General features: G+C 38.7%; 1 protein-coding gene and 3 non-coding genes across 5 annotated transcripts in view; 1 reads left to right on the top strand and 3 right to left on the bottom strand.

Moving 5' to 3' along the window:
* Window positions 1-27,174, bottom strand: part of LOC126365768 (serine/threonine-protein kinase PRP4 homolog) — a 266,407-nt gene that overhangs the window by 130,309 nt on the left and 108,924 nt on the right. For both annotated transcript variants that reach the window (XM_050008287.1, XM_050008286.1), the window contains exons 15-17: window positions 18,887-19,018; window positions 3,311-3,556; window positions 684-775 (exon numbers count right to left, since the gene is read on the bottom strand). In XM_050008287.1, coding sequence (XP_049864244.1) covers window positions 3,353-3,556; window positions 18,887-19,018 — 336 coding nt within the window. In that variant the 3' untranslated portion in view covers window positions 684-775; window positions 3,311-3,352. The remainder of the gene's footprint in view (window positions 1-683; window positions 776-3,310; window positions 3,557-18,886; window positions 19,019-27,174) is intronic.
* Trnas-cga (transfer RNA serine (anticodon CGA)) lies at window positions 6,733-6,807 on the bottom strand. Its single transcript has one exon. It is a non-coding gene; the product is annotated as a tRNA-Ser (tRNA).
* Trnas-cga (transfer RNA serine (anticodon CGA)) lies at window positions 7,033-7,107 on the bottom strand. Its single transcript has one exon. It is a non-coding gene; the product is annotated as a tRNA-Ser (tRNA).
* Trnas-cga (transfer RNA serine (anticodon CGA)) lies at window positions 7,767-7,841 on the top strand. The gene has a single exon. It is a non-coding gene; the product is annotated as a tRNA-Ser (tRNA).

Genomic DNA, 27,174 nt, shown 5'->3' with positions numbered 1-27,174 from the left:
ATTCCTCCAGTTATTAACTATCTTACATATTTTGTTCTTTCTCATTACACCCACTCCTTTCTCACTAAATATGTGTGTGTGTGTGTGTGTGTGTGTGAGAGAGAGAGAGAGAGGGAGAGAGAGAGAGAGAGAGAGAGAGAGAGAGAGAGAGAGAGAGAGAGAGAGAGAGAGAGGGGGGGGGGGGGGGGAGGAGCAAATGTAGAGGAGAGGAGAGTGGGGTAGCGCATACACCGGGAGAAGTGTTCATCACAGCTGTGTTCTGTGTTCTGCATTATTCAAATAGTTATCTAATTTCAGTACATGCACACATTTCACACCATCCATAGTAAGCAAACTCCAGATTATCGCCGAGGTGTTCCATTCTTTAGTTTCATCAATGAGACTCTTACATTTCATTTACATTACTGCTTCGAAGATGCAGTACAGTAGTTAATGACAAATTCGTATCAAGAATCTAACTGAACACTGTAACATTCTGCCTCCTAGTGACACTCATCTTGAACATAATTATGAGAAAACAACAAACAAAACTATTTTCATCAATTACTTTTGCACAGAGACTCCTATCTGTTATTACAATACATAATTAACACATTGAAATCACATTAAAAACATTTTGGAGTGTTTAAGCACAATGCATTGAAATTGAAATGTCTAGCCTTCCGGTTCATTGTCAGCTATACCTTGAAACTGTTACACGTCTGAAGATACTGCACACTCCAGACATGAGGCCACATTCTGCCCTTGCCAGAGCAGCCCTCGATTCTGCTCTATTCTGGAACAAGAAGCACCACAATAACAGTTTCACAGCGTATTTTACTATCACAATTTGCCTACCGATATAAATTTTCCAAATCTTCTCCTTTACAAATTACATCAACACATATTTTATGCAAATGAGTGATTAAGACTACTGACTCTTTTCAAGGCATATACACATTATCAAAATGAAACACTGAAATTTTTGTATGCAATCGCATGTGCAAAATAGTAAAATATGGTATTAAATCAGTAGTAAATTTGTTGCCCTGTTTGCAAGACAATTTCCAAAATCATTGACATACTATTTCATTGTTTCAATTTATAATGTTTCTTATGCTTGTGGCAAAAGGATACAATTGAAACATTATAATCAGCAGCTGCATCAACCATTATCAGACACCAATAAAAGAAATTAAAAAGGGGGCCTGGAGATTGTTGCACAAACTTCTGCTGAAATAGCTGAATGAATCTACCAGGATGTATTGAAGAAAATTTTACAAGATGTTGGAAACACATATCTGTTCATAATGTACATATGAGTACATTGCTGAAAGCACAGGCAGAAGAGAACACTGTAGCTTGCTAAACATTTAACTGTTTCTTAGCATTCACTTTCCTGATCTCTAGGTTTATGTGAGAATTACTGAGGAAATATTGCTCCTTGAAGTATGTGAAGAGGTGACATGAAAAATTTTGGATTATGTGAATATGTACATTTTTATTATATTTATGGATGTCCATTACTAAATATTCTTGCCTAATTATGTAATACAACAGCTGAACAAAAATCTATAAAGTGAGGGATCCACATTGTGAAAAACAATTTCAATTAACACCAGCATAACTTAATTATTTGAAGATAAAAGCACAAAAGCTGGACTAAATTCCTTGTACAATGTATTTTAAATAGTAAATAGAATGTGTAAAAGACAGTCTGGCAATTGAGAAAATGAGATGACTGTAGTTTAAACAATAAGATTATCATTAGTGTGGTATCTGTCCTAGTACAACTGGTAAAAGAAGTTCCATAAATAAATTACCTCCATAAAATCTATTTAAATCAACATGAACAATAATAAATTGCAATGCATATAAATTTTTAATTACTGCACACTGAAAGTAAAACTGAAACTCGACTAACTCTCCACCAAGTTACAGGTCTGCCACAATTTTTTAAATGTAGCAAACATGGGTAGTGATTGAAAGGGAAGACCTTTAAAAAGAAAGTAATGATCGGGGTTGGGAATAAGTCAGAAGATAAATTACAAGTATATGAGATTAAATGAAAAGTTTTCAAAGTGAAAACAAAATTTTATAGGTATTTATCTTCCAGAAGCAATATGATCAGAGAAGCTACAGCAAAAAATTCTTAGATATGAATGTGTTGCATTACAGTATATTATGCTGGAAAAGGACTTTTCATTTCCATCTTTCATAGACCAATTTTATCTAGAAGAAGGAACTGAGAATTTGTCTTGAGGAACATTTGCAATCCAACAACTAATAATACAACCAAGGAAATATGGGCAAACACAGTGATAGCATATATAACCATACAAAGCATAAATGGGAAAGGAACTTGGAGAAAGGAAACTAAGGACAGAGGAAAAACACTGTGTATGCTTTCTAAATAATTCACAGACTACCTAGATACTATTACTGCAGTGAATAATTCCACTAAAAAACCACACAATATCTGTTTCAGAATTTCCACATATGACATTTCACATGTAGGAGTCTAAAAATTTCCAGTGAAACAAAAAGCTCAGGTCATAAACAGGTGAGGCAAGAAGTCCACAACTTACTGAAATAAACAGAAGCACCAGATGAAAATAGCAGGAATGTAAATATAAACAAAGGGCTATTACAGAAATGTCAATTGTAGAGAATTCTTGAAACTTTAACTGCCTCATCAGCACTAGTAATTAAAATACAACACCTCTGCTTCATTCTGCAAGTTTTGTCCTTCTGCCAGAAACAATGCAACAGGTGTTGGTAATGAATACCAGGTTCTACATGCATTTTAAGTTTTATGTACATTTATTAATTTTTATTTTTGTTTCGACATTCAACAAATATTCTATGAAACAATTGCTTTAAAATATATAAAAATATAATTACCTAATACTGTGTAATACTTAAAAAAACTCTATAAATGAAAGCATCACTCATGAAAACAATGTTGAAAAGAATAAATAGAATTCTCCAATAAAAAGATGAGTGAAAATTCTTATTAATGCCTTTAATTATCACCCAAATATAGTATTAAAAATATTCAACATGTCCATCACTGTCATAAATGCATCACAATAATTTAGGTCGCTTTTCCTATGCAAGTAAAAAAAATAACACCTTTTCAACTACGCCACTGAATTTTTTTTTTAATTACATAAAAATCTATGAGAGTTCCAAATATGTAGCTTCTTACGCGTTTCACAATATGTAAGTCTATTTACAAATCAGTTAAACAACTGATCTATAGGACTTAAAATGAAACTAACACCCCTTCCCTTTGAAATACGGGGCCACACCGGAGGCTTTTAGTTACCTCTCTCAACAACATTTCAACTTGGTCTCAAATGAGTACAGCTCATATCTTCTCCTGGATGAATGGGTGAGTCAAAGCTTGGTTGATTGCAGCACGTTTTGAGGAGTCTAACATGAGAATTTTCTCAAGCAAATCCTTCAGCTGGTTTACTTTTCTCAATTGGTCCTCCGGTAGATTCTGATTACCAATCAGTTCTGAGAGCAGATCTCTAGTAGGATTAATCGTTGACATGACCACTACTTTTTCCTGCAAACAGAAGTAAGAAAACTATGTCAAGCAAAACACACAACATATTTAACGAGTAATGTAATTTCTATGAAGTAAACTAACACATCCATTATTTATCCAAAAAATTAAAAATGACTATTCAATACACTTAAAACATGATACTGCAATTTCAGAGACAATGAGAGGCACTACACACATACTCAATGCATTATACAGGTGCCATTTTCTTATATTGGTACAAGAAAAGGAGACCAAGAAAAGTGTTTCAAAAATATTAAGAGAAAAAGTACGGCTACAGAATGCACATGTGATAAGTATCATCTACTACAGTTCTTCAAATTCTTATTGCAGCATATTTCTCATCATGGGATGGATAATCTCTCATTTGAACAGTGCCATGAAGTGTTCCTCGAGGTCGTAATATTTCAATTTTCCTTTCAGCACAAAAATTGCAGGACACATTTCTGTCACCGCTCAATGAATGATAAGCCATCTGACAAAACTCCATTTCATCTTATGTTCCTTCGATTATATCTCTCCATGCATGATACCAATCATACATTCTGGCTCTCCTTCCAACCTTATCAATCCACTCCAACACATTTCCCTTCCTACCAACAAAAAAACTTTCCTTTATTTCTTTTCTTCTGCAGTATTTATTTCCCTTATTCCTTTACTTGACTTTATCATAAACACCAGTCTCTGTTTCATGCACATTTAGGTCATATTTTACAGCTGTCCATCTACAGAGTGCATAATGTCAAAAGACTGGTTAATCTTGAATTGCATATCCACTTTCAGTAACTGCCAGTGGCCAATGACATTTAGTCTCTTTCCAGATGCATTATGGAAGTATGAGAGGATGATGATAACTACTGTCCTCAAAATGCTGTCGTGGTCACACTTCAGTGGCAACACTATTCTGTTAATTCTTGTCTGCAGCAAAACTGTGTAGAACTTATCAACACAACAGGTCTTGTATACACTATGCCCAGTTTTCCAGATATTGTTTGCTATTGGCAACTGCTAACACAGTTATTATTTGTAAAACTGAAGCATGAAGTTCTCGGTTAATAAATACTTTTCACAGCATACTAAATGTGACTATCCTTCAAAACCTTCACTCAGGTGTCGTCTCTGGCCAAAGAAAATGAAATACAGAGAAGCTATATCAGTCATGACAGTTAAGAGCCATTATAGCTTCAAGCATCCCACATCCATCAAAATCCTTTGAAATGTTCAACACTGTGTGCTAATCACAAGTAAAAACAAAGGTTTATTACTTTGTTCACAGTTGCCTTCTTTGTTTCCAGGTTACACATATTTTGGACGAACTAAAGACAACATTTTTCCCCACTCTTTCTAATGTCTGTGGAACTAGCAGACCACAGGCAAAGAAATGTGTAATTACCATGTAACTAACTTCTAGAAAATTCAATGTGTTTCTTGTGAACTACCTGGCCACAAAATAAGTGAGTATATAATCATTAGCAGTAGCAGAGTAACAACATAATAAAAACAAGGAAATGGAGATGACTGTTGCACTTGTTGCCCTATCAGGAATGGGGAGGCATGAGTCTCTGCATTTGGACCATGTATGTTTAGCTTTGCACATTTACATGATATGTGTAAGATTCTTAGGTGCATGAAAAGTCACAGAGGCCTAAATGTAATCTTACTTCTCTTATACACTTTTAACCAACTTACCACCTAAGCCTTTCCTCCTTTTGCTGCCAGGGAACTTTGAAATTATAAAACATATTACATTCCAAATAGCTTTTAACCTTATTGGATGTAAAAATAATGTGCAACTCGTCTGTTGGAATTATGTTATAAGAAAGTGAGATGAGGAGTTCTTGATCCGGAAGTGAAGTCTTGCCAGGATGTATACATGGACAAGTAAAAAAAGTTTCCCAGGTTAGTAAAAAATAAACTTTCTCCTGAGTGAAAATACACTTTTCCGTGTTAAGTGACAGTATACTATTCCTCAAAACTGTAAAACTTATCAATCCTTTGAATGGTTATGGTTTCATATCCCGGTGTAGAATATCCCGGCACTCTAGGAAATGAAATTCAGGGGAAAAAACACGTATTGGAAAGATGTCTGATGTGCACTGTATATTTTTGTATTACGAAAGAAAATATTCGAATTACATCAAACACCGCATGTTACTTTCCGAAGCATTGAAATCGAGATTGTGGCGCACTTTTGTAAGCTAGTCATAGCTCATGTCCGTGATATTGTCAGCCTATGACAGCGGATATTCAGAGCACAGGACACGTGATGTAGTCAGCCAATAGGAATATCACTGTTAAGTAGTGCGAACACACAAATAGGAAACGTTAATGGTTTAAATTAATATAGATAGTGTTGCTACAATAAAAGGAAGAGCTTTTACATATAATGTTGATCTTTTATGCGTGCGTCACACTTTAAGATACATTAGACAAATGTGCCAGAAAATTTTTAACAATGACATAAGTGTCTGATCATCTGGGCTCGAAATTATGCTAAATGGTCATCCTCAAAGAGTTGATTTTTAAATGAGAGTCAAATACTCTGTGATTTAAGAAATTCATTGTACATTCTAGCACATAGATCATCTTGCATAAAAGGAAATTTACTTTGAAAGTAATGCTTTTCAAATAATCATTCTCAATATTTTCCCACGACATGTTAGAAATAGGTTTGTTTAGAAGATGCAACAAACCCACTAAAGAGACAGCCTACACTACACTTGTCCATCCTCTGCTGGAATATTGCTGTGCGGTGTGGGATCCTTACCAGTTAAGATTGACGGAGGACATTGAAAAAGTGCAAAGAAGGGCAGCCCGTTTCGTGCTATCGTGCAGTAGGGGTGAGTGTGGCACTGATATGAACACAAGTTGGGGTTGCAGTCACTGAAACAAAGACAGTTTTCTTTGTGGCGAGATCTATTTACGAAATTTCAATCACTAACTTTCTCTTGTGAATGTGAAAATATATTTTTGACATCCACCTACGTAGGGGGAAATGTTCATCATAATAAAACGAGAGAAATCAGATCTCAAACGGAAAGATTTAGGTGTTCCTTTTTTCCATGTGCCATTCGAAACTGGAATGGTAGAGAAGTAGCATGAAAATGCCAGAATGAGATTTTCACTCTGCAGCGGAGTGTGCGCTGATATGAAACTTCCTGGCAAATTAAAACTGTGTGCCCGACCGAGACTCGAACTCGGGACCTTTGCCTTTCGCGGGCAAGTGCTCTACCAACTGAGCTACCGAAGCATGACTCACGTCCGGTACTCACAGCTTTACTTCTGCCAGTATCCGTCTCCTACCTTCCAAACTTTACAGAAGCTCTTGTGCGAAACTTGCAGAACTAGCACTCCTGAAAGAAAGGATACTGCGGAGACATGGCTTAGCCACAGCCTGGGGGATGTTTCCAGAATCAGATTTTCACTCTGCAGCGGAGTGTGCGCTGATATGAAACTTCCTGGCAGATTAAAACTGTGTGCCCGACCGAGACTCGAACTCGGGACCTTTGCCTTTCGCGGGCAAGTGCTCTACCAACTGAGCTACCGAAGCATGACTCACGTCCGGTACTCACAGCTTTACTTCTGCCAGTATCCGTCTCCTACCTTCCAAACTTTACAGAAGCTCTTGTGCGAAACTTGCAGAACTAGCACTCCTGAAAGAAAGGATACTGCGGAGACATGGCTTAGCCACAGCCTGGGGGATGTTTCCAGAATCAGATTTTCACTCTGGTGCAGAGTGTGCGCTGATATGAAACTTCCTGGCAGATTAAAACTGTGTGCCCGACCGAGACTCAAACTCGGGACCTTTGCCTTTCGCGGGCAAGTGCTCTACCAACTGAGCTACCGAAGCATGACTCACGTCCGGTACTCACAGCTTTACTTCTGCCAGTATCCGTCACCTACCTTCCAAACTTTACAGAAGCTCTTGTGCGAAACTTGCAGAACTAGCACTCCTGAAAGAAAGGGTACTGCGGAGACATGGCTTAGCCACAGCCTGGGGGATGTTTCCAGAATCAGATTTTCACTCTGGTGCAGAGTGAAAATCTGATTCTGGAAACATCCCCCAGGCTGTGGCTAAGCCATGTCTCCGCAGTACCCTTTCTTTCAGGAGTGCTAGTTCTGCAAGTTTCGCACAAGAGCTTCTGTAAAGTTTGGAAGGTAGGAGACGGATACTGGCAGAAGTAAAGCTGTGAGTACCGGACGTGAGTCGTGCTTCGGTAGCTCAGTTGGTAGAGCACTTGCCCGCGAAAGGCAAAGGTCCCGAGTTCGAGTCTCGGTCGGGCACACAGTTTTAATCTGCCAGGAAGTTTCAGCATGAAAATGGTTTGATGAACACTCTGGCAGGCACTTAAGTGTGAAATACAGACTAACCCTGTAGATTTAGATGTTGCCAGAGAGTAACAGATAACAGGTGTCACCACGCTTGCGCTGCTACGATGACACAGGAACCCCAAATGTTCGTATGTGTAAAACATTAAAAGATCTGACATTATGGCATAAAAGAAAAAAAGACATTAGAGGATACTGCAAGAGCATCGGAATTTCGTGAACCATACTACAATGCTTAATTAAGCTTAAAGTGCACATTCTCATATCCATATTCAGTTGTAAATTTTCTTGGAATACCAGTACTGTATTATCTCATGTTTGATTCTTTATTACGGCATAATGCCAAATGTGCTAGAAGATGAAACTGTCCACTTGAAATTCAGCAAACCGTTAAAAGTAGCCAATAACGTGGAATTAAAAACTTCATTTCAAATACACTGACTGCCTCAGCAGAAAAGATTAATAAAAACCACATTTCTTTAGCAAACTGACAAAAATAACTTCATTATCCTGCAAGGCGATTAATGCTCGACTGTCAGAAAGGTGGAAATAAAATAGTCTGAAACTAATAACAAATTTTAGCCTTCCATAATTATGTGAACGTATTTTAATTCACTTGATAGCTCCCTGTCACAGAAATTTGTTTTGTTTTCATTTGACATGAGAGCAATAGATGAAGAGGAAACAGCAAAATCACTAAATGTAAACACGGGTCACATGAAGACTACCCGCCTCTCCACAACAACTCAGACTGCTCTGTGCACCAGCCCCGGACCTACGATACTTCAGAACTGGGGCAATGCAAGATAGTGCCCCCCTCCCTCCCCCTCCCACCCCAACGAGAGTATGAGGTAGGATGCCAAAAATTAAAAAAAGACTTTTGAACGTTCAATTTGTACCGCACATCTTTCTGAAAAGTCTGATACAAAAACTTAAGTTGTTTGAGGAAATGTGAGACATTTTATTTGGTCGTAAGTGTGCCAAAGTGCAGTGCCACGCTCTTCACACAGCATTTTTCTATCGCACATCACTGTATTTAGCTCTTTAGAATTTAAATGTGTAATATTTTGTAATGGATGCCATCAAACTATATTAAGACGGGGGAAATTAAAATGTCCTGCAGTGCCTCTCCTGCTCCCAGTCGGCCGGTTTGACATCCTGCACATCCCCCCCCCCCCCCCCCTTCCCAACAACAACTCACAATTAATATTGGATGAGATTATCTGTAACCGGAAGAACAAGAACTCTTCAGAAAATTTGCGCTCTTTATTGCTTATTAGCTAATAACTTGCTGTTTTGTGACATAAATTAAATATAGGATACATAAAACCAGTAAAGACAAGAGACAAGCACGACAGTACACATTTCTGCAATCCTTAGCTCCTAGAATTTATTTCTCTCTATTCTTGCTACAGCTTTACATGGTGTGCTTTCCTTTCTGGGAAAGACTATTACCTCATCAAAGTTCGTCAAATGTGAAAAATTGAAATATCATTGTCTAATACTGAAAAAGTTGTTAATACAAATAGTAACCAAGATTGGTGTAGTTTCTTGACCTGATTATGTGTATTTGTCGCTGTCTGCTAGATAAAACAAAATAGGCCTGCCTAGTGTTGCAGCAATTGTAATACACACCAAATAAACGAGACTGTTTTGGCATTTTTTATAACACCACAGAATATAATTCACGTAGTACCAATATCAAATGCCTATTAGGCCACCTACAAGCAAAAAGTTTTATGTTAGGAAACAGTTTCACATTTCATTCATGCACTCCAGCTTCTCAAACATGAGATTGAAAAGTAGTAGTACAAAACGTTTATATAAAACTTGGAATCTTCATATTTTTCCATAATTTGTGTGATGTCTCAGTTTCTTCTCCTTCCTCGTCCTAACAAACAACCTTGTTATCACTAATAATGTAACTATTCTTGCCAGTGTCAAAACTTATTCTCCAGTTAACTTCACTAACCCTGCCACAATCACCGGTTTAGTTATCCGGTTAGGTGTTGTTACATGTTTGTACAACATGTTTTCTGCGCTACTCCCAGAATACAACTTTACCGGCTGACATCCAGTGGGACTTTGCAAGTGGCCCTTACTAATGTAACGGTCTGGTCAAAACTTTTCTGTTGAAATCTCATTTTCTTGGCTACACCGAGAAGATAATACATAATCCTTCTTACCTCTTGTTCCTGTTACTCTTTTATTTCCACTTGAGTAGTCTGAACCTATGGATTTCACTAGTAATTATAACAAAGCTGATCATTCGCAATCCCAGCGACCATATAAACAGTGATTGGCATTCACGGGTTCGGCTTTGTTCCGATCAGCTTGTGTAGCCCTGTCTCCTTTTGTCTGCAGGGAAGTTTATTTCTAGATGCAATGGGGATTCCTCTGGCAGATATATCACATACACTATGCACACATTCAAAAAATCAACTTGTAATTCATTCAGAAATAAACTTAGAATTTGTTCAAAAATGTTCAAAATCCTGCAAGGATGGGATTCAAGATCATATGAACAATCGAGAGACCAACGTGCGCTGGATGCTAGGCGCTTTGTGAAACAAGGACTTTTTCACCAAGAATATGAATTTGGCACCCCCCCCCCCCCCCCCCCCCCCCCCCCGCCTCTGAAATTGCTGCCCAGGGCAGACACCCCGATTTGCCACCCGTCCCTTAGATCCGGGCCTGTTTCGCATGCGTGACTGCCAGCGTAGGGGCGTCAGTAAAATTTTTTCGGGTAGCATCTGGCTGCTTGCTGCTACTGCTTATACAGCTAACTGCCACACTTCTGTAGCTAGAAGTTCACAACTCAACTGCGCATGAGACCGCTCGCAACTGCTCAAACAAATCTAATGTAAGCAGTTGTGACGTCACGCTCATCGGAGGCAATTTGTTGTCTTGGAGCACTGCACAGTCTTCCTAAAGCCTTTGACACATTTAGCTGTTGGCAGACGCAGAGCACTGTGTTTGAATCACTTAAGCTCCTGCCACATGGTGATACCAACACGGCTGCAGTAAATCTTATTAGTGAGTTAAGGCACTTGGCTGATAAATATTACATTGGCAGAGGCCACAGCCACAAGTGACTTCTTGAGAGAGCCTAAAGTATGCTATGCACAATATAGTAGGTGGTGTAACAAGGCACAATCAGTTTACTTTTTACAAAGCCTCCAGTTTCTCTTGGTTGACAATTGGTCTGTTATTTTTAGGGTCATGGTGAACTACTCTCTTGTTTCTGGTTGGATATTGGCCCACAAAGAATTGAAAATATTGTTCTGGAAACACTACCTGAAGTAGCATTGTGATTCGATCACTTTTGTAGCCATCACACTCCAAAGTATTCCAAGGGATACACAGGTGTAAATGAGAAATGGGTCATTCCATGTCAGTTCATAGTCTCAGATTTGACTGAAATTCAGTACACTAACTAACTCTACCACGTGTGGAACACTTGTGTGCAAAGTATTAGTTTCCCCTGCTAATTAGTTCCAGAATTATGGCTTGTGAAAGAAGGTGGCATGACCAGGAAATTGCAACCCACATCTGGCAACCTATTTTCAGACCCAACTTCAGGTCTTAAATAACTGAGGAACTATTCCGCACACTCCAGTGAAATTTTTACAACCCACTAACATCCATTTAGAGAACACACTCCATGAATCAAAACACCAACAACATATTTCTGAGGGAAAATAAAAAATTCCAAAATGTGGTTTAAAAAATGTAATACATTAAGTACATATTGTAGATTCCCTCTATGCCAAATTTAACTCACTCAAAAAGGGTACAATTTTATTCTTTTTTTGTGGTAAGCTTAATGTGGCCTAAGCACACACAGAACTCATCATGCCCACCTGATCTCAAAAACTGAGTTACATGCATATGAAAATACAAAAATTTGAAAAATTACCTGAAAAACATGGATTTTCGAAGTATGGTAGCACAAAAGGGACAAGTGATATCCAAGCCAAATTTCACACACTGCATAAGTAGACCACAATGATATATATCTCAAAATTTCAGCACGTTTTGCGAGACATTTGTGTACAATGAAAGTTGACATATGTATTTGGTGATGTGGCCATTGTTCCACAACACAATTTTGTAAAAACATGTCGTAAACTGTTCTGCCTCTTCTTATCCTCTCCCAAAACTGTTTAATCACTAAGCAACAACATATAAACAGATTAACACAACCTATCATTAATGTTTACTGCACCTTAACTGCTAAAAACCAGTCGATTGTACTTCAAACAGAAGTTCCCCCACACTTTAGCCACTGTACTCTGTACATTGAGTGGCAAATTTTACTGTGTTCCTGACACTGTGGTAGGAACTGGAACTGCCATAAGAATATGTTCAAAAGGAATCCAACACCTGTCTGCCAAATGTGGCCAATGAAATGACCTTGATGGTCCTGCTGGTGCCATGAAGTTCACAAATACATCACCTTCTGCTTAACAGCACACATCCTAAGTACTATTTGTCATCATAAACAGAAATAACATAGCAACCTGGTTGTCTGTTGCTGCTTTTGCTTCTGAATCCTGAGTCAGACACACTGTGAAGACGCATGTTGTGCATGAACCTATAGTTATCTCATCTGCACATTGTCAGAGTTTGCTGGAGAGAAGTGATGATGGCTCCTTGTGCCTGCAACAGTTTTAACGTGTTCTAGTCTCCTTTTTAGCAGCTCTTCGACTGATTTCATCTCATCTTTCGAAACCTAGAATGATTTTATGCCAGAGATATTTTTCTGTATCCAGAGATATTTTTCTGTATCCAGGTAAATAATTGAAGAGGTGTTAGAATGTGACCTTGTGTAGGGGGCTGCAGACTAGCTCGTGATGCCATGCACTTAATGGTAGCACTAATACCATCACATACATTTTTACCATGACTTATTGCGAAAAATTCAATTCTGCATGAATCTGAAAATTGTGGTAATGCATGCATACATTTTTGAGATTTTTACAGTTTTTGTACTGACTAGCTGCCCCATCACTGAAGTATTTCGCAAAATGTATGTGAGGCAGCTTGTTTTTCACATATGCCATGACAGTGTGAATGTGGACATGAACTGCAATGGCATCATGAATTAAACAGTCACTAAAAATGCACAGGTTCATGAGAGACACATCACCTGATTCACCCCTATAGTAAATCGCAAATCGCTGGAGAGTTTCTTCACTATTGCCCAAATGATATCCTTGGATGGCATCTTGAACTATAAATGCACAATTTTCAGAAAAGTATAGTATTACTATAATTTCATCTTGTTTCAAATTATCCTTACAAAACTGGAGATAAGCTGACTGTGTTGTTGCTGTGAAGCTGTGTGTGATCAGTTTGTCCATTTTTTGACAACACATTTTAACAAAATCTTCCACTGTACTTTGCTTTGTTTCAAGACTTGTGCGATCCATTGTGTGTCCATTGTTTACAAAAAACAAGTTCATCGTCATCCAAAAGGAGTTCACCATACAGTTTGTTATTCATGTTTTCTACAAGATTTGCCTTACCAGGACACTTTTCACACCTGTGTATCATGAATTGGTAGGAACTGATGTCACACACTAGCAGCTTCATTGCACCTTTGTAATCCAGACTAGAATCTTTCATAGCAGCAAACATCAGCTTAGCATTTTGTTGGGACTCCATACACAAACATTGTGTGTGCCCCTTGCACTTACAGGCACATCCCATTTTGGCCGAACATTGAAAAAAAGATACTTTGGTATTGGGATACTTTTCCTTGAATTCTACATATAGTTCTGATATGTTGCATAGCAACAGTCTTTTTTGCATCTGTACATGTACATTTTCCATTTTCACCGTTTTCCAGGCATTATTTGTCTGTAATCATTATTTTCATAAAACTCCAACACTAGCACCTTTATTTCTGAACTCAATTGCTTACCCTGAGCCTGCTGAAGCTGTGGAAGCACTCCTTGGATTGCTTTTATTTTCCTAGCTTGCTTTACCATATATGTAAAAACATTCAATTCCTTTGCAGTGTAGTGAATAGACCAGCTGGAAAGTGCAAGGGTAAAAAAAGCTACTTTTTTCTGGAGTGTGGATATGGCACATTTTTCTTTCATATCATGTACAATTTTGTCCAAATCAGAGCATTTCTGGCATTATTTCTGTTCCTTTGGAGCAATAGTTCTTCCTCTTCCACCATTAGTGTGTCAGCTATTTTGTGTTTTAATTCCATTTGAGCTTCTTGTAGTTTTCTTCTACCATAGCTGGGCCTGTCTCTTTTCCCAACTTTGTGTGTCTTCCATGGGAGGCAAACTAAGAGCAATCACTGAAGTATTTAATTGCTCATCTGCTGTAGTTGTAGTTGGTTGATACTCTTCATCACTGTCACGTAAATTATCAGAATATTCTTCATTTTTTAGCAGTGTAACACACCTGGAACATAACTTTTGTCCTGGTTTCATGTTAAGTCCCATGCACTGATTCACTTTCAATACTGATTTTATATAAATTTCTCTGAGGCTACACTTCACTTGTCTTCTTATGAATCCGAAATGGATCAAAAGAACTTCTTTGTAGGAAAGAATAATTATCCAGAAACACTTTCATATGATGATAACGAACACTCAAGTTTCCTGGAACTGTACTTCTTGTGCCCACAGGGTGTATCCCGGATCTCCATAGTAACAAATCTTGGTCCGATACATCCAGATCATACAGTACAAAGTGAATGCCACATTTTGTTCAATATGTTGTTCTATGGCATTCAAATGCTTGTGTTCTACCAATATTGCAACTTGTTTGAACAACAGCACCACTAGTACACCCTTCTGCCTCCATACTGACTTTCCACAGCAGTAATGACCAGTCTGAACTAGAATCTTTAAAATGTGAGTAACCTGTAATAGTTGCTTGTTTCCTTTGTTGTTCCTGCCTAACAATGACTCATTCTGTCCCTGAAAACTACCATTGTTTAGCTTTCTGTTGCCTAATGATTCCCAACAATTGCTGCAGCTTTATCTGAAACAAGTTGTCTGTATCATCAATATTACTTGCTAAAATGTGTTAAAAGAAACATAACATATCTGTCAACTTTTATTGTACACAAATGCCTTGCAATAACATGTTGAAATTTTGCCACATATTATATTATGGTCTACTTATGCAGTGGTTGAAATTTGAGTGAATTATATTTGGCATAGAGGGCATCTACAATATGTACTTTTTAACATATTACATTTTTTAATCACATTTTGGAATTTTTATTTTCACTCAGAAATATGTTGTTGGTGTTTTGATTCATAGAGTGTGTTGTCTAAGTGGATGTTACTGGGTTGTAAAAATTTCACTGGACTGTGCGGAATAGCGCCAAAGTTATTAAGACCTGAAGTTGGGTCTGAAGATAGATTGCCAGATGCGGGTTGCAAATTCCGGGTCACGCCACCTTCTTTCACAAGCCATAATTCTGGAACTAATTGGCAGGGGAACTTAAAATTGGTAGCTTTGGTGTGCTAAATTTCAGCCAAATCTGAGAATCAGCTGCAACATTTTCTCAAAGTTGTTGAATTGACATGGAATTACCCAAATGTATCCTGTGTAAATTATCAATTATTTCAAAAACAAAGATTCCAAGACTTACCAAGCGGGAAAACGCCGGCAGACAGGCACAAGAACAAAACACACAAACACTGTCTGCTTGTGTCTGTGTATGTGCGGATGGATATGTGTGCGTGTGTGTGTGTGCGCGAGTGTACACCGGAATTTTTTTCCCCCCTAAGGGAAGTCTTTCCGCTCCCGGGATTGGAATGACTCCTTACCCTCTCCCTTAAAACCCACATCCTTTCGTCTTTCCCTCTCCTTCCTGAAGAAGCAACCATCGGTTGCGAAAGCTAGTAATTCTGTGTGTGTGTTTGTGTGTTTTGTTCTTGTCCCTGTCTGCCGGCGTTTTCCCACTTGGTAAGTCTTGGAATCTTTGTTTTTAATATATTTTTCCCATGTGGAAGTTTCTTTCTATTTTATTTACATTATCAATTATTTCATTACATAAACAAAGTTTTTGAACCATGGCAGCAGCAAAACCTTAAGTATGAAATCTCATAGTACAACCATCTCTTCCTCTGTTCAAAAGTGAGTTGAAAAAGGGTTTGGAAGTTTACAGTCAGTCTTTTATAGTGTACTGCCAGCCAAGTGACCCTATTTACAAAGGTGGCATTATTGCTGTCTTCTAGTAGTGATTCATACATGGCACTACAAAAGTTAGCCTTCTTACATACACCAGTCTGCTGAACACTCACTGTTTTCCCTAAACTCATGTGGTGGCCACCAAATTGCAATCCAGTCAATGTTATAAGAAAGTTGGTCATTACAAATTAGCCTGAGCTGCTGAATTACGTAGCCTACGCAACAGAGCAGTTTTAAAAACTAAGCTTGTGAAGTGTCTTATGTAGAATCACTCAACAAGATGTGTGAGCATGTATAGCACCTGACCATGAAGTGTATCCAAGGCAAGAAGCAATTCGGAACAAAGTATCAATGACACTCTCAAATGTGCCTAACTTTTAGAAGTAGTGTTGGCAGTGCAAAAGAATTTGCCAACAATTTTGTATTTTACAAATTTGAAACAGTGTTGTCTACCAGCTAGTCACCATCTTCCATAGTAAACATGCAGCTACAGCAACATAAGAAAACCAACAGTATATTGAAAAGCAGTTAGATAAATGACCTAGTGCCCATGATAAAAGGCACTTAGATTGCCATCACTTAATCTCAGCCAGTACAGCAAATTCAGTAGCCATCTGTGCTACAGTGGGCTAGTGCCTTCTCCCACCCTTTACTCAACTGTATAATTGGTTTTGAAAATCTTGTCTGAACTGATATCACTTTCATAGCTGTAACTCATGCCCGTTCACAGTGACAATGTGTGTTTCATCAGGAACAAGTCTTGACTCTTGGCAACTATGTTTCAGCAATCAGTGCCAATGCCTGATAACTGTCTATCAGCCCAAGGTGAGAAAAAAATGGGCAAAACTCAATCTGGGCTAATACGCATCATTAGTAAAGAGGATCTTAAGTTTTAAGTTGATATGGGTGCTGCCGTATTCTTAATTAATGCACACACATACTGCTACATAGGTTTCACTTGCTACACAATGCAATAGCAAGAGGTATCACAGAGCAATCAGATTATTCCACAGCAGGGTGAAGGCACCCTCCTTGCTAAGTACAAATATATTTGTAGAAAACCAACATTTTTTGTTTAATTTTGAAGTAGCAACAAACATTTCCCGTACAAGGGAGACCTTTAAATTGAAAACTCAGTTGCCAGTGTCAGTAGATAAATATGATATTGCAGTGGTTGTGTTGTTCAGGTTCCTTCAGACAGGCAAGCACACCCAAAGGAACAAGTATATAAATGACAACATCTGCAACTTTGGGTCTGTCCGTAAAATGTGCCTGGACAACATGATGGTAAGGCAACTGCTCATGATAAACTGGAAATTTAGGTTTGAGTCCTGGTCTGGCACTAATTTTTGTTGTGGTCATTCCATTATACAGCTGATGGTTGTCCATATTCAGAACTGGTAATGCATATCCTGTGTTTCATAACGGCTGTAGTCCCCATCTGTTCCTTCAGACATCTACATCCACATAATACTCTGCAATCCACCATACGATGCGTGACGCAGGGCACCTCGGACCACAACTAGCATCTTCTCACCCTATTCCACTCCCAAACAGAACAAGGGAAAAAGACCGCCTCTGTACGAGCCCTAATCTCTATCTTATCTTTGTGGCCTTTCCGCAAAATGTAAGATGGCGGCAGTAAAATTGTACTGCAGTCAGCCTCAAATGCTGGTTCTCTAAATTTCCTCAATAGCGATTCTCAAAAAGAATGCCTCCTTGCCTCCAGAGACTCCTACCCGAGTTCCTGAAGCATTTCTGTAACACTTGCGTGATGATCAAACCTACCAGTAACAAATCTAGCAGCCTGCCTCTGAATTGCTTCTATGTCCTCCCTCAATCCGACCTGATAGGGATCCCAAACGCTCGAGCAGTACTCAAGAATAGATCGTATTAGTGTTTTATAAGCGGTCTCCTTTACAGATGAACCACATCTTCCCAAAATTCTACCAATGAACCGAAGACGACTATCCGCCTTCCCCACAACTGCCATTACATGCTTGTCCCACTTCATATCGCTCTGCAATGTTATGCCCAAATATTTAATCGACGTGACTGTGTCAAGGGCTACACTACTAATGGAGTATTCAAACATTACAGGATTCTTTCCTATTCATCTGCATTAATTTACAATTATCTATATTTAGAGTTAGCTGCCATTCTTTACACCAATCACAAATCCTGTCCAAGTCATCTTGTGTCTTCCTATAGTCACTCAACGATGACACCTTCCCGTACACCGCATCATCATCAGCAAACAGCCGCACATTGCTATCCACCCTACCCAAAAGATCATTTATGTAGATAGAAAACAACAGCAGTCCTACCACACTTCCCTGGGGCACTCCAGATGATAACCTCACTTCCAATGAACACTCAGCATCGAGGACAAGGTACTGGGTTCTATTGCTTAAGACGTCTTCGAGCCACTCACATACTTGGGAACCAATCCCATGTGCTCGCTCGTACCTTAGTTAGGAGTCTGCAGTGGGGCACCGAGTCAAACGCTTGACATGCATAAATGTCCAAAGGAACATTACATAGTTGTTCTGAACAACACAGGCATGGCAATGTTGCATTATGCAGCACCTTTGTATGAATTTTCATAAGAAATAAAATATCAAATACAAAAGATTAAATGATATTACAGTATTACACTTCATTCATTTGAACAAAAAACACACAATCCAAAGACTTACAAATCTGTACAGGCAAAACTATTTTGCAGATTGAAATGACAAGTAAAAGCTGATGTGGTAGGAGAAGTAGGAATACCATAAACATTCAGTAGATGTCATTGTTCAGATCAAGAATATCTGATATACTCACCCTTTCAGTCACTTTATCAACTTCATGATACAGGAAATTACAATTACTATCAAAATGCTGTTCTTTGAATGATCCTTTTCTGATCAGTTTATTTGGCATTTTGCCCTTGAGATCCATAAAAAATTTTAACATCTGCAAAGAAAAAATTACATCATTTAATTTCAATTACAACACAAACACAAAAGGCATAAATATTAAAAATTACATCATTTAATTTCAATTACAGACAGACAGACACACGCATGCACGCACACATGCAGCACACACACACACACACACACACACACACACACACACACACACACACAGAGAGAGAGAGAGAGAGAGAGAGAGAGAGAGAGAGAGAGAGAGAGGAGGATTTCTACCAATTTTCATTGGAACAAATTCACTTCTAAAGTCCATGACACTGGTGATGTACTGGGAGAGTACCAAATCACATATTTAGTTTTTTCTACTTGTTTCCACAGTCAGGATGTATACATGGACAACGAAAAGAAATTCCCAAATTTCCCGGTTAAAAATAAACTTTCTCCCAGGTGAAAAAACACTTTTTCCGTTTCTCTTGAAACTGCAAAACTTATCAATCCTTTGAATGATTATGGTTTTATATAAGGCCGTAGGATTCCCGACATTTTAGAAAACAAAACTCGGGGAAAAAGATACGTTTTGGAAATATCTTTGATGTGCAGCAACATGTACACTGTGTATTTTTGTACTATGAAAGTATACATTGGAATTCCACCAAACACCGCATGTTACTTTCCAAATCATTGAAATCGAGACTGTGATGCACTTTTGTAAGCCAATGATAGCTCATGCCACGTGATCTCGCCAGCCGATGGTAGCGGATATTCAGAGCATTGGACACGTGATGTAGTCAGCCAACAGTAACATCACTCTTAAATAGTATGAACACACATACAGGGAAATTTAATAGTTTAAATTAATATATATAGTGTTGCTACAAGAAAAGCAAAGCTTTCACATACAATGTTGATCTTTTCTGCACGTGTTACACTTTAAGATATACACACAAATGTGCCAGTAAAATTTTTAATAATGACAGAAATGTCTGATCTTCTGGGTTCAAAATTCTTCTAAATGGCTCGTCATCAAAGAGATGATTATTAAATGAGAGTCAAACACACTGTGAATTAAGAAATTCATGGTACACTCTCGCACATAGTTCAACTTAAGTAAAAGGATATTTACTTTGAAAGTAACACTTTTCAAACTACCATTCGCAATATTTTCCAGAGATTTGTTAGAAATAGGTTTGGTTTGTTTCAGCAGTTGCCAGAGAGCACAGATAACAGGCGACACATTGCTTGCGCAGCTATCATGACGTAGGAAGCCCGTATGTACGTACGAGTAAAATATTGAAAGATCACACATTATGTCATAAAAGAAACAAGACATCAGAGGATACTCCAAGAACATCGGAATTTTGTGAACCACACATAAATGTGCACATTTGAAGTGCATACTTAAAGTGCACATTAGTATGTCCAGATTCCCAATGAAGTAGACCTCAACCTGATATTAAGCTTTTCAGTGTGGTTTTCAGGATGTAAATTTCCTTGGAGCACCAGTGCTGTATTATATCATGTTTGGTTCTTTACTATGGCATAGTATCATAAGTGCTAGAAGATGAAAACGTGAACCTGAAATAAAGTGAGCAGTTGAAACTAGCCAGTACTGTGGAATTAAACATTTTGTTTCAAATACATGACTGCCTCTGCAGAAAAGGTCAAATTTCTTTAGCAAACAAATAAAAATAACTTCATTGTTCTGCAAGGCGATTAATGTTAGACTGTCAGAAAGGTGGATATAAAATAAAATCTGAAACTAATAACATATTTTAGCCTTCCGTAATTATGTGAATGTATTTTAATTCACTTCATAGCACCCGGACACAGATTACTGTATTGTGTTCACATGCCATGAGAGTAAACGAAGGGGAAACAATGAAATCACTAAATGTAAACACGGGTCACGTGGAGACTACCCACTATAACTCACACTGCTCTGCGCATCAGCCCCGGATCTACGATATTTGCTAAGTGGGAGGGGGGGGGGCATGAAAAACTGAAATGTCATTTTATCTAATACTGAAAAAGCTGTTAATACAAATAATACCCAAGACTGGTGTGGTTTCTCGATCTGATTACGTCTATTTTGTCACTGTTTGCTAGATAAAACAAAATAATCCTTTCTAATATTGCAGCAATTTTGTAACAAACACCAAATAAACGAGACTGTTTTGGCACAAATTGTCATTTTTATAACACGACAGAATATAATTCATGAAGTACCAATCTCAAATTCCTATAAGGCCACCTACAAGATAAAAGCTTTATGTTAGGAAATAGTTTCACATTTCATTCATATGCACCAGGTTCTCAAGCATGAGATCAAAAAGTAGTATTATGAAATTTTTATATAAATTTGGAATTATCTTACTTTTCCATAATTGTGTGATGTCCCTGTTTCTTCTCCTTCCTCTTTCTAACAAACAATCTTGTCACCACCATTTCTGTAGCTATTCCTGCCATTGTCAAAATTTGTTCATTGATTAACTTCACTAACCCTGCCAGAATCATAGGTTTAGTTATCCCGCAATTATTCTCCGCTTAGGCGTTGTTTCATGTTCGTACAACGCTATTTTCCACGTTCCTTCGAGAATAGAACTTCAGCGGCTGCTATCCAGGGACTATACAACTGGTCCTTATTAGTGTAGCGATCTGGCCTAAAATTTTTTGTCAAAATTTCATTTTCTAGGGTACACCGAGAAGATAATACAGAATCTCTCTCACCTGTTATTTCCATTCTGGTAGTCTGAATTTATGGATTTCGCTAGTAATTATAACAACGCTGATCATTTGCTAACCCAATCTATCACATAATCGGGCAGTGAGTGACATTCATCCGTTCAGCTTTGCTCCACTCAGCTTGTATAGCCCTGTTTCCTTTTGTCTGTGGAAAGTTAATTTCTAGATGCGACGATGATTCTCCTGACAGACACGTCACGTACACTATGCACACATTCAAAAATTAACTTATGATTCATTCAGAAATCAACTTAAAGTGTGTTCAAAAACCAACAGGAATGCGTTTCAAAAATTATATGAACAATCGATTTGACCAACGTGCACTGGATGCTTCGCGGTAGCATCTAGCTTCCTGCACAACCAACAGCCACATTCCTGTAGCCAGAAGTGGGAGAATCTAGTACTCAAACATAACTCAGCTATGCATGTGCATGAGCACACTCGTAACTGTTAAAATGAATTTAATGTAAACAGTTGTGACTTCACGCTCATCGAAGGCAATTTGTTGTTATGAAGCATTGCATAGTCTTCCTAAAGTCTTTGACACATTTTGCTGTTGACAGATGCTTGCATGAGCACTGTGTCTTTGTTGTATATGGCGCATTATCTTTGCAATTTAAGTTATTTTTGTTTTTTTTACTCATTTATGTTTTATTCTTGAAGTACTATTCTGCAATAGCTGGATACAATAATATCCTTTGTTAGAGTATCAGTTCTTATCAGTCAAAATTACAAAAATAACAGAAAACTAAAACAATGAAAAATTCCCAGGATTCTGAAAAATTCCCGGGATTCTAAAAAATTCCCGGGTTTTTCCCGGTTTTCTCCCATATGAAAAAATTCTCGTGTTTTTCTCGGATCTCCCGGGTCGTATACACCCTGACAGTTCAATGCTTAAGATAGTAGCAGCAGGATGAACAGGGTGTGTACATGCTGTGTGGAGACGCATGAGAAGCTGCCTGCAATTCACAAGCACCTGAACACGCTTATAGTCAAAGTCAGCCACCTACAGGCTGCCGTCTCAGGGTATAGTGGCCATAGAGCATTTGGCGTGTCACATTGGACATTTCAGGAATCACTTGTTTCGCACAAATACTCTACGGCCAAGGCACCTTGCAGAGTACCCATCACAAGGGATTTCCACTTTCTGCAGGCGGAGTGGTGCGTTGTAACGAGGTTGCGTCGTTTGAAGTGGAGAGTCATACGAAGGGGAGGGTTATCAGCAGCTCCAATGTTAGGCATGTTAGGGAGGCCATTAGGGAAATAGCGTCCAGAACTAGAAAGAAGTGTAATGTGCACTATATGTGCCTGTTGGAGGGGTTGGTAGGGAAGGTCCTCATCCAAGATGTGGAGGAGACCCTGCCTGCAGCTACTGAATGTGCAATGTGCAATCATCTGCATGCTGTAGCTCACGTCGGCACCAATGAAGACTGTCTCCCAAGTTCCAACACCATCCTTAGTTCATATGTACAGCCGGCAGATGCGGTTACGACTGCTGCCCTCATTCACTGGGTGCAAGCAGAACTCACAATCTACAGCATTATTCCTAGAACTGATCGGGGTCCTTCGGTTAGGAGTCCGAGTACAGGGTATCCGCTGACTCTGTGACAATCTTCTCTGTAGATTTCTGGGCCAGCATTATGGGGTGGAGAATTTTAGGACTCTCCTTGACATGTCAGTGCACTACAAGAAGGAAGTAGCTACTAGGGTAGCTTAGTACTTTTGGAATGCACACTTTTTTTTAATAGGTTAGGCAGTAGTTTGAGATCCCCTCATGAACACTCACCAAACAACACACAGAGAAAGCAAACGGGCCACCTATAAGGTAAAGACAGTTCAACTATAAAAACTTAACAGTAAACTGCAGACGTAACGAAGTTCTTGAATTTACTGCCCTCCAGGAAAGTTGGTGAGAGCGGGCTGAAACCCCGAGCAGAAAGCTCTGAAATATTTAATGAAGCGTGGAATGTTTAACATGACAGGATATACACCATAGGAGGTGGAGTGTTCACTGCTGTTGGCAAAAATAACGTGTCCATCAAGGTCAAAATTCAATCTGAAGTTATCCAGGCATGGGTAGCAGGCCTAGATAAACTGAAGTTTGTTATCGGATTATTTTACCAGCCACACAATTCCATCAGTTATAAAATCATTCCAAGGAAGTCTTATGCTCAACAGTGTGGAAATGACCAGATCATGCACTATCAGTTAGAGGTGACTTTAATCTAATGAATATAGACTGCAATGTCTATTGGATTCATTGCAGACAGTACATACACAAAGTTTTGTGAAATACTTTTGAGGAAGTTTTGTGAAATACTTTTGAAGAAGTTTTCTGAAAACCGTCTTGATAAGCTAGCTAGACAACCCGCATGAAAAGGAAATAGGTTCCCAGATATGTGAGTGGCTGGAAAGCTTCAGAAGCAACAGAACCCAGTACGTTGTCCTCAAGGGCAAATGTTGATCAGAGACAAGGGTATTGTCAGGAGTGCCCCTTAGATGTGTGACAGGACTGTTATTATTTTCAACATACATAAATGATCTGGTGGACAGGGTGGGCAGCAACTGGAGGTTGTTTGCTGATGATGCTATGATGTATGGGAAGGTAATGTAGCTGAGTGACTTTAGGGAGAATATGAGATGGCTTAGAAAAAATTTCTAGCTGGTCTCACAAGTGGCAGCTTGCTGTAAATGCAGAAAAATGTACATGATCAGAGAAAACAATCCCGTAATGTTTGAATACAGCTGTGCCCATTAAATATCTAAGAGTAACATGCAGAGTGCTATGAACTGGAATGCGCATGTAAGGACAATAGCATGCAAAGCAAATGATTGAGTATTGTTTATTGGCAGAATTTTAGGAAAGTGTACCTCATACTTAAACAGCATATAGAACACTACTGCTATCTATTTTTGAGTAATGCTCAGATGTGAAGTCAAATGGGAATCCCTGGAGGGAAGATGGACATTCTTCTCATGAAGCACTATTGAGAAAATTTCCATAACAACCATTTGAGGCGACTACTGAAGAGTTCTACTGCTGTCAATGTACATTTTGCTTAAGGACCATGGAGATAAGATAAATTATGGCTTTTATGGAGGCACATAAACGGTCATTTTCCACTCACTCTATTTACATGTGTAACAGGAAAGAAAAGGATAGTACTGGCACAAGGTACGCTAAGCCATGGACCATATGCAGGCTTACATACGATGGATTATGGTTTTTTTGAAGATATATTTATCATGAATCATGAAAGAAGGTTGTATACATGGAAGAACCCTGGAGATACTGAAAGGTATCAGATAGATTATATAATGGTAAGACAGAGATTTAGGAACCAGGTTTTAAGTTGTAAGACATTTCCAGGGGCAGATGTGGACTCTGACCACAATCTATTGGTTATGACCTGTAGATTAAAACTGAAGAAACTGCAAAAATGTGGGAAATTAAGGAGATAGGACCTGGATAAACTGAAAGAACCAGAGGTTGCACAGAGTTTCAGGGAGAGCATAAGGGAACAATTGACAGGAATGGGGGAAAGAAATACAGTAGAAGAAGAATGGGTAGATCTGAGGGATGAAGTAGTGAAGGCAGCAGAGGATCAAGTAGGTAAAAAGACGAGGGCTGCTAGAAATCCTTGGGTAACAGAAGAAATATTGAATTTAATTGATGAAAGGAGAAAATATAAAAATGCAGTAAATGAAGCAGGCAAAAATGAGATCGACAGGAAGTGCAAAATGGCTAAACAGGGATGGATAGAGGACAAATGTAAGGATGTAGAAGCTTATCTCACTAGGGGTAAGATAGATACTGCATACAGGAAAATTAAAGAGACCTTTGGAGAGAAGAGAACCACGTGTATGAATATCAAGAGCTCAGATGGCAACCCAGTTCTAAGCAAAGAAGGGAAGGCAGAAAGGTGGAAGGAGTATATAGAAGGTTTATACAAGGTCGATGTACTTGAGGACAATATTATGGAAATGGAAGAGGATGTAGATGAAGACGAAATGGGAGATACGATACTGCGTGAAGAGTTTGACAGAGCACTGAAAGACCTGAGTCGAAACAAGGCCCCCGGTGTAGACAACATCGCATTAGAACTACTGACGGCCTTGGGAGAGCCAGTCATGACAAAACTCTACCAGCTGGTGAGCAAGATGTATGAGACAGGAGAAATACCCTCAGACTTCAAGAAGAATATAATAATTCCCATCCCAAAGAAAGCAGGTGTTGACAGATGTGAAAATTACCGAACTATCAGTTTAATAAGTCACAGCTGCAAAATACTAACGCGAATTCTTTACAGACGAATAAAAAAACTGGTAGATGCGGACCTTGGGGAGGATCAGTTTGGATTTCGTAGAAATGTAGGAACACGTGAGGCAATACTGACCTTACGACTTATCTTAGAAGAAAGATTAAGAAAAGGCAAACCTACGTTTCTAGCATTTGTAGACTTAGATAAAGCTTTTGACAATGTTGACTGGAATACTCTCTTTCAAATTCTAAAGGTGGCAGGGGTAAAATACAGGGAGCGAAAGACTATTTACAATTTGTACAGAAACCAGATGGCAGTCATAAGAGTCGAGGGGCATGAAAGGGAAGCAGTGGTTGGGAAAGGAGTGAGACAGGGTTGTAGCCTCTCCCCGATGTTATTCAATCTGTATATTGAGCAAGCTGTAAAGGAAACAAAAGAAAAATTTGGAGTAGGTATTAAAATTCATGGAGAAGAAGTAAAAACTTTGAGGTTTGCCGATGACATTGTAATTCTTTCAGAGACGGCAAAGGACTTGGAAGAGCAGTTGAACGGAATGGACAGTGCCTTGAAAGGAGGATATAAGATGAACATCAACAAAAGCAAAACGAGGATAATGGAATGTAGTCAAATTAAATTGGGTGATGCTGAGGGAATTAGATTAGGAAATGAGATGCTTAAAGTAGTAAAGGAGTTTTGCTATTTGGGGAGCAAAATAACTGATGATGGTCGAAGTAGAGAGGATATAAAATGTAGACTGGCAATGGCAAGGAAAGCGTTTCTGAAGAAGAGAAATTTGTTAACATCGAATATAGATTTATGTATCAGGAAGTCGTTTCTGAAAGCATTTGTTTGGAGTGTAGCCATGTATGGAAGTGAAACATGGACGATAACTAGTTTGGACAAGAAGAGAATAGAAGCTTTCGAAATGTGGTGCTACAGAAGAGTACTGAAGATAAGGTGGATAGATCACGTAACTAATGAGGAGGTATTGAATAGGATTGGGGAGAAGAGAAGTTTGTGGCACAACTTGACTAGAAGAAGGGATCGGTTGGTAGGACATGTTTTGAGGCATCAAGGGATCACCAATTTAGCATTGGAGGGCAGCGTGGAGGGTAAAAATCGTAGAGGGAGACCGAGAGATGAGTACACTAAGCAGATTCAGAAGGATGTAGGTTGCAGTAGGTACTGGGAGATG

Source organism: Schistocerca gregaria, chromosome 4, assembly GCF_023897955.1.
Source record: "Schistocerca gregaria isolate iqSchGreg1 chromosome 4, iqSchGreg1.2, whole genome shotgun sequence".
Taxonomy (NCBI): Eukaryota; Metazoa; Arthropoda; class Insecta; order Orthoptera; family Acrididae; genus Schistocerca; species Schistocerca gregaria.
Note: the sequence above shows the minus strand (reverse complement) of the source record. Positions and strands in the feature narration are given on the sequence as shown.